The 8209-nt window shown below is 42.0% G+C and overlaps 1 protein-coding gene across 1 annotated transcript; it reads left to right on the top strand.

Moving 5' to 3' along the window:
- Positions 1-269: 269 nt before the first annotated feature.
- On the top strand, positions 270-7640 carry LOC114635926 (xanthine dehydrogenase/oxidase-like; the record flags this gene model as incomplete). Its single annotated transcript, XM_028784280.1, has 5 exons — positions 270-413; positions 2002-2171; positions 4521-4644; positions 6612-6731; positions 7544-7640. Coding segments are annotated over exons 1-5 (655 nt in total), but the record flags the coding sequence as incomplete, so codon positions are not given.
- Between the last annotated feature and the right edge of the window lie 569 nt (positions 7641-8209).

Here is an 8209-nt window from a genome sequence, read left to right as displayed (position 1 = left end):
AGGGTGATGGGGGATGAGGGGATCAGGGTGATGGGGAGTGAGGGGATCAGGGTGATGGGGAATGAGGGGATCAGGGTGATGGGGAATGAGGGGATCAGGGTGATAGAGAGTGAGGGGATCAGGGGGATGGGGAATGAGGAGATCAGGGTGATGGGGAATGAGGGGATCAGGGTGATGGGGAATGAGGGGATCAGGGGGTGGGGAGTGAGGGGATCAGGGGGTGGGGAATGAGGGGATGGAGGAAGATTCATCACTTTTATTACTTGTGGATGGAAGAAGGAAAACGACAGGACCTGGTCCCAGCATCCCGTTTTACTTCACATTCACAGATGTGTGGTAAACTGGACCCCACTTTTGCCAGTGCTACCCTGCTCTTTCAGAAGGACCCTCCAGCTAATGTCCAGCTTTTCCAAGTAAGTACACACAGCATGTCTAATAACAGAGCCCCGCAGCCACATATGATGACTCTTGGCTGAGCTTGGCAAAGGACTGACTTGAATACTACAGACTATGTGCATAAATATCTAGGGAAGGACATCAGAGTCACACTGCTGCCATTGCAGCTGTCTTGTCCTTGATGGCCTCCATTTCTCTCTTAGGACTGGATGCCTAACTGTGTCTGTTCCATAGGGAAAGGAAAAATCCATTTTGTCCTTTCTGACCCCTATCGTGCCAATCCAAAAGTCTTCTTGAAGATGCACGCACAAATGTGTGTGGGCACACAAACACATCATTCTAATAGCTTTTGGGGGATGTTCTAGGTAAAAGGCCAGCACATATCCTGTCAGCATTTGAGTTTGTGAGCCATACAGTGCATTGAAATGTCTACACCCTGTCACTATAGCACAAAACAGCTGTAAACATATAAATGAATGAGGGGCTGGGGATGGAGCTCAGTTGGTAGAGAGCTTGCTTACATTGGAAGCCCTGGGTTCAGGCCCTGGTTTACCATGAAACAGCTGCGGAGGAGCATACTTATAATGCCAGCCCTAGAGAGGTAGAAGAAGGAGGATCAGGAAGAGTTCAGCCACACAGTCCAGTATACAGGAGACTCTGTCCCTGAAAATGAATCAAAACAAAACATCCAAAATAAATGTGCCAAGTTAAGTAAGTATTTATAGAACCAAACTGGCTGCAGCTTGCTGAGCCCTGAGTTGTTAGCCCACAGATGAGCTAGCTCTAGGGCATGGGTATCTGACTGGAATACAAAGTTTGTCCTTTTTTTACTCTGTAACCTTGGACGAACCACCTCTATGCTTCTTGGGCAAGTTAATTAGACCCACCTACACATGCGGATAATGACAAACTTGTTTCACAGAACAAGGGAGGATGGAAGTGTGTTTGCTGGGCATGCAGCTCAGCGCTAGAGCTGAGTAAGACCTTGAGTCCATCTCTAGTGCTGAAAAGTTAAATAAAGCTGCTTAGAAGTTCATGGCACATAAAAATGCTCAGTAAGTATTAGACACTTTACTACTCTGAAAACAACCAAAATAGAAATTGATTATAAACTTAATAAAACATTTTGGGAAATATAGCAAATTATAAACAGGAAAAGAAAAGTCACCCAAAATTTCAAGTCCAAGGGAAGTTCATGCATTTTGTTTTATTTCTATTTTCCTTCTTATATGTATGTGTATATGTATGATATTAATAATGTGCTATTTTGTATAAAATTAGTCAATATACACATATAGGGTGTTTTATGCTTAGTATAAGCATTCTTTGTTCCGCTCTAAATTCTTCAAAAGTATGTTTGAGTTGTTGCGTATTACTCTGCTGAATGAATATATATAACCCAGTTCACAGCTAACCCATATTTAGGTTCTTTTGTTGTTTATTGATATATTTACCCTACAACTACTCTGTCACTGACTTCTTATGTGCCCTTTAGTGTCCTTTACCCTGAGAGCTATCTGGCTCTTACTAGTTCCTGATATCCCCTGAGCCTATAGAGAAAGTGTCCTCAGAAGCTCAGCCAGACTAGTAATCATATTCTTTCAGGAGGTGCCCAAGGGTCAGTCTGAGGAAGACATGGTGGGCCGGCCCCTGCCTCACCTGGCAGCAAACATGCAGGCATCTGGGGAGGCTGTGTACTGTGATGACATTCCCCGCTATGAGAATGAGCTCTCCCTCAGGCTGGTCACCAGCACCAGGGCCCATGCTAAAATCACGTGAGTATTGCTTCCCAGGGAGTCAATGAGAAGTGTGCTTTGTAGGAACTGGAGATTCCAAGAGAATGAGGGCCCCGGAGGACTCCCCATCATAGAATAGAGACAGGAAGTTCTCTCAGACCCATCAGAGAGCAGCAGGAAGAGTTCAGGCATGGTACCTCAAGTTCTCTTGGGGGGAAGGCAAGAAGGTAAGAGGGCAGTCTGGGAGTTAGTTTCAGTTGGCATGATTGCCAGCTAGGGCTATGGGTAAATCCTTTTTTTTTCTCAGTTTTTAATTTTTTTTTTATTGGATATTTTATTTATTTACATTTCAGATGTCATCCTCTTTCCCCATTTCCCCTCCCTAGAACCCCCTCCCATCTTCCTCCTCCTTTTTGCTTTTATACCATTTTAATTACATGCAAGTATTAAGGTCAGTTTTAAGTTGAGGAACTAGCAATACAATAGATGCAAATAGTCAAGGAACAAGAAAGACAATAAATACAAATAGTCAAAGAGCAAGCAAGGCAATAAACAAAATTCTGTGAACACTCCCATGATCACTATTTCTAAAGGCTTATTAGGATGACTAAAACATCTGAGCCTACTTCCCTGTCCTGGCCCAAAGTCATTTTCATGTATGAAAGCCTACTTCCTTGTTCTAGCCTAAGAGTTAAATTCCTGCCTCAAATTACTTCTTTGTTCTAGCCTAATGTCAAATTCCTGCTTGAAGCCCATTTCTTTGTCTTTGGCCAATGTCATATTCCTGCCAAGCAGCCCATTTCCTTGTCCTCGGCCCATGTCAGATTCTTGTCAAGCATCCCCAAAAGCTTTCCACCTCTCCCCCCTTTTAATTTCATAAACAAGACTGAGCCTGTCTTAGGTAGTTCTGCCAAGAATGCCTTCCTTACCCATCTTGGAATATGCATTATCAAAAGCAATGCACTTATGTCTTAGGTTGGTAAGGCTCTGTGCAGAATCTTACCCGTTCTTGGTTTGCCAGCCTGTTAATTTAATAACTCTGTCTGGGGGTCCATTTTCAGTTTCAAGCCATGTACTTTGGCTGCCAACATGATGATGTTGTTAAAGACAAGCTTTAACATTATGGGCAGGAATAAAAGTATTCCTAGGACAAAAAGGGCTAGCATGATCAAGCTATATATACACTATTCTTAATGCTTGGCCAAATTAGAAATACTGACCTCAGACCATGGGTAATTTTATCAGCAGTATCTGCCGCATCAACACTCAGCAGAGCAGCATTCTTTAAATTCATATGCTCACTATGCAAAGTTAAAAGATCCAGAGAGGTGCTAGAATTATGCCAAACACCCTACAAGTGTCTTTAAACTTTTTCCTAAGTATAATGACTACCACTGTAAATTCTAGAACTAACATGAATCCAATGGTATTTGGCATGACACTCAAGATGGCTCCTTACTCTCAAACTCTGAATCTCCTTCCAATAATTTGAATAGGATAAAGAGCATCAATCCATTGTTCCAAATGCCTATCTAAATCCTCTTGTATATTCAACACATTAGTAACATTTTTTGCTAAATGATTAACAAAAGTAGTTGTCTTAACTTCTTGTGTAGAATTCTTTTGCTTGGCTCTTGCCTGAAAGGACAGATGCTTCACTGACTGAGAAACTCATCACCTTCCTTGACTTTGATCCCAGATATGTTGCTAACTGGATGGGTGACTTTGGACAAGCTACTTGAGTCTTTCAAACTTCTCTTTCCTTAACTGTAATATTGGAAAGTTATGGCAATTACTTTCTTTTTTTAAAAAAATGAGGATTAACTGCTTGGAAGATGAGTCTTTCAATGCACTTTTCTAGAACTTTCCCTGAGCTGCCTCTGCTCTTTAGTCTGTTAGACTTAGCCAACTCCAGCATCCTCCTTTTTAGGTCCAGATTGCCTAATTGGATGTTCTACTATATTTGCCTAACACTATTAAGAGAAAATGGTCTACGAGCAGATGTTCAGGGCCACTGTTTTCATGGGATAGCAAAGGCCCTGAAGTGCTGGTTCCAGGGACATTAAATTCTAACCAGAGCTCCCCAGGGTCATTGCTGCTCTCTTAGATATGGCTCCCTGTCTTAGAGTCCAGACATAGGCTGACATCTGATCTGTAGAGACAAGGGTCATCTGATCCATCCTATATCCCCAGCACAATGGCCTCTCTGTAGGAGATATTCAATAACTATTTTCAGAACATGATAGAAATGAGCTAGCATCTAACCATGAAGAAGACAGAGATGGAAAAAAATGTTGGCAGAGGGAAGTGAGACAGGCCATCCAAGCTGGATGACGTAGCTCCTGCCTCAGCTTGCTGACCTCACCCTGAACTCTGCTCATTCTCCAGGTCCATCGACACTTCAGAAGCCAAGAAGGTGCCAGGGTTTGTTTGCTTTCTCACCTCAGAGGACATCCCTAATAGTAACGTAACTGGGGTTTTCAACGATGAAACTGTCTTTGCAGAGGATGAGGTATGTTGGACGTGTCATCAGAAATAACTGCAATAAATATCATGCTTTTAATTTGTATTGATTGTTCCAAATTCCTAATCTTGCATATATACTGGCTGTCATGTAATTTATCCAGTATTTGGGATAATCCACAAGGGACAGGATACATTATTTGGCTATTTAATTGATGACTGCTGTTTTTGCATAATAGGAGACTCCATGCCAAAATGGCAGGAGAACAAGGCTGGTGACTGTATGTGAGTTAACAACCAGGATTATAAGGTATAGCATTGAGCACCTTTACTGAAAGAAAATAAGAATACATTAAACTAACTAACTAGAAACAGGATCATAAACCCACCACTAGATATAGACAGCTCTCTTCTATGAGGATTTATTTATTAATTTCAGCTGTATGAAAATCTGCAATTACAGAGTCTCTGAGCCCTGAACACAGTTGCTACAAATGCTTCACCTGCCAGTTCCCAGATGGTCATTTTATAATTCCAATACTCACTGAAAGTTGCAAATTAGATTCAAGTAGGTGTTGCTGAAGGCTAATAGCCTTTTTCATATTAATGTAAAGGTGAATCAAAGATCAAAATCCTGAAAACACAAGGACTCCCACAGCATTTGTGGAGGAAATTTATAGTGTCTGGTAGAAGAACAAATTAGTTTATCAATGTCTAGAGCCCCAAGAGTGTTGCTAGCATCTTATTTAGAAAGAATCAACTGGGTACAAGCAGGTAAGAACTGAAGAAGCAGTTACACCAATACTTACAGTTCTTTAGAGAGAACTCCCAAAGGATTACATGCTGAGCATTGGTTGGTGTTCTTGGAAACATTGCATATTAATATGACAAGCTGTATAACAGGTTTTCTTTTCATGTATTTTCTGGTGAGTATATGATTAAAATTATCCCCAAGGAAGGTCCATTTTGAGTTTTATAGAAAATGGTTCAGTCTTTTACATGCTCTTGCATGAACATGAAGATCTGAGTTTACATCCCCAGAACCCATGCAAAATATAAGCTGTTGTGGCACACACACGTATGATCTAGACAGGCAGATCCCTACAGTTCATTGGTCAGTCAGATTACTAATCACTGTACTCCATATTCAATGAGAGATGCTAACCTCCCCAAGCATGTGCACATATATACACATGAACATCTACAAGCACATATAACACAGAGAGAGAGAGAGAGAGAGAGAGAGAGAGAGAGAGAGAAAGAGAGAGAGAGAGAGGCAGAGGAGAGAGAGAGAGAGAGATTTAAGGGACTGTCTTAATAAATTGAAGCAACAATCACTATAAATTGAAAACAGGTGTCATTATGTCTAAACCAGCATTGTTTGTGATCGGTAGCACTGGAGCATCTAGAGCAAGGTTTCTCAACCTTCCTATGCTGTAGCCCAGTTTTGCGTGCTATGATGACCCAAGCCATAAGATTTATTTCATTGCTGCTTCATAACTGTAATTTTAACTACTGTTATGAATCCTATGCAGGATATCTGATATGTGACTCCCAAAGGGGTCGCCACCCACAGGTTGAGAACTGCTGATCTAGATGAAGTTATGAGACTTGAGTGTGGACTTTGAGATGGAAAGATACTGAAGCTGAGAATCAAGACCGTGCCTCCCGTTTGGCTCACGGCAGACAAGAAGAACCACTGTCCATATTCTATCCTGTGCAGCTTCTCAATAAGCTACCAGATTGAAAATACAAGAATTGGGCACTGAGTTGAAATCTTTCTATTCTAGTGCCAGTGATAGATGGTCTCTTCCTATCACACTGATTCTAAGCTCTTGTGAGGAAGCTCATGGCCTCAGTTAGTAGGGTCAGGAAATGGAAAGGCCTGAGAGCATTCCTAAAATGTGCTTTGACCAAAGGGTGGGGGTGGGGGCAGTCTTTGGCTTTTCAGAATATCCATACAGATTTGCTTCCTGATGAATTTTATGATCTTTAACAACTTCTCCCTGTTCCTAGGTTACTTGTGTTGGGCACATCATTGGGGCTGTGGTCGCAGACACCCCAGAACATGCACAGAGAGCCGCTAGAGGGGTAAAAATCACCTATGAAGATCTTCCGGCCATTATCACAATCCAGGTAACTAAGAAATGGGCTGCTCCTTTAGAGGAGTGAGCGTCTGCACCCAAGCATTTCTTTGGAGGATCCTCTAGAGAAAGAGCCTTCAACTTGAGTAGCACAAAGAGATTTGACTACAGTTGACAGCAGCTTCCCTTGGTTCTGTTTAAATGACTTTGATTCCTCAGATTAACAAGCATAGCCTGCAAACACCCAGACTCTCACTTTAAGTACAATACTCAATTCATGTATAATATCCAACATTGCATTTGAAAATAGGGCTTGTGATAGATAATTTTGTCCAACTGTAGGCTACAATAGATTTTCTGAGTTTGTTTAAGGTCAGCTAGTTGAATCTATGTTGTTCACTCAGTATGTTAGATACATTGAATCATTGGCATATGGTATTTTCAATATGATAGGTTTATTGGGTAGTAACCCTATCATAAGATTATGATCATCTCTAAGTAGGTTTTAGAATTCCTTCCAGCCCTAGATTTTTATGTTCCAGAAAGCCTTACCTTTCATGATCCTGGGTTCAGTCCACTAATGACCAAGCTGAGATCCTCAGGCCCCATATTTCAACTGCAGTAGATTCCTTCTGACATTCTCTGCTCTTCCAGAATCTCAGAGCTGTCCATCTCCCACTGGGGAGAAGGTCAGAACATGATTCCCTGAGCTCCAGTTGAGAGTGTTTCAGAGTATGAAGGAACTCATAGAGGCACATTTGTGAGGAGGGAAGGACAGTAATTCAGAAGGACCCTCTCTTCCTGGTCACAGTCACCTTCCTCCCTGGAAAGACATGTTACTGAAGAGTCTTTTCTGACCCTCAGGATGCTATAAAGAACAACTCCTTTTATGGTCCTGAGATAAAAATCGAGAAAGGAGATCTTAAGAGAGGCTTTTCTGAAGCTGACAATGTTGTCTCAGGTATGGTGGCACCATGCAGCAGAAGGGATGGGGGCGTTGGTTTGTGAATTAAATTCTAGAGATACACTTGGAAGGGGCCTTAGAGAAAGGAAGTGAGTTGACAGCATCTTCTAATATAAGAAACCTCTGGGTTGGAATGAAACTGTAGGCAGTTAGCAGGGATGGGGCTTCTCCTATTGAAATTCTCATTTTTTCATTTCCGGGCTGGATAGACCCAAGTGATCCTACATTATGTCTTTGGAAGGCCGTGTAGAGAGATTGCTGGCCACAGATGTGTCCTACTTTGGGACAAATTCCCCACTCTCACCAGATGCCAGAAGGTGTTTTTACCTACCCTCTGTGAGCTTCTGCCCCTCCACATCCTCCCTGAATTCTAACTCTATGAATTAAGCCCACAGCTTTCAGCCCAGGCCAAGTCCCCTTTTGACCCTTAGGCCCTGCTAAGTCACTAGCAGACTAACTAGTTCTCTAACAGGACTGGTTGATTCCCTTCTGAAAGATACATTTCCAATCATGTTCACCAATCTCTCTTCTCTTCTTCTTCTCTTCTCTTCTCTTCTCTTCTCTTC

The sequence above is a fragment of the Grammomys surdaster genome, unplaced genomic scaffold, assembly GCF_004785775.1.
Source record: "Grammomys surdaster isolate TR1022 unplaced genomic scaffold, NIH_TR_1.0 119893, whole genome shotgun sequence".
Classification (NCBI taxonomy): Eukaryota; Metazoa; Chordata; class Mammalia; order Rodentia; family Muridae; genus Grammomys; species Grammomys surdaster.
Note: the sequence above shows the minus strand (reverse complement) of the source record. Positions and strands in the feature narration are given on the sequence as shown.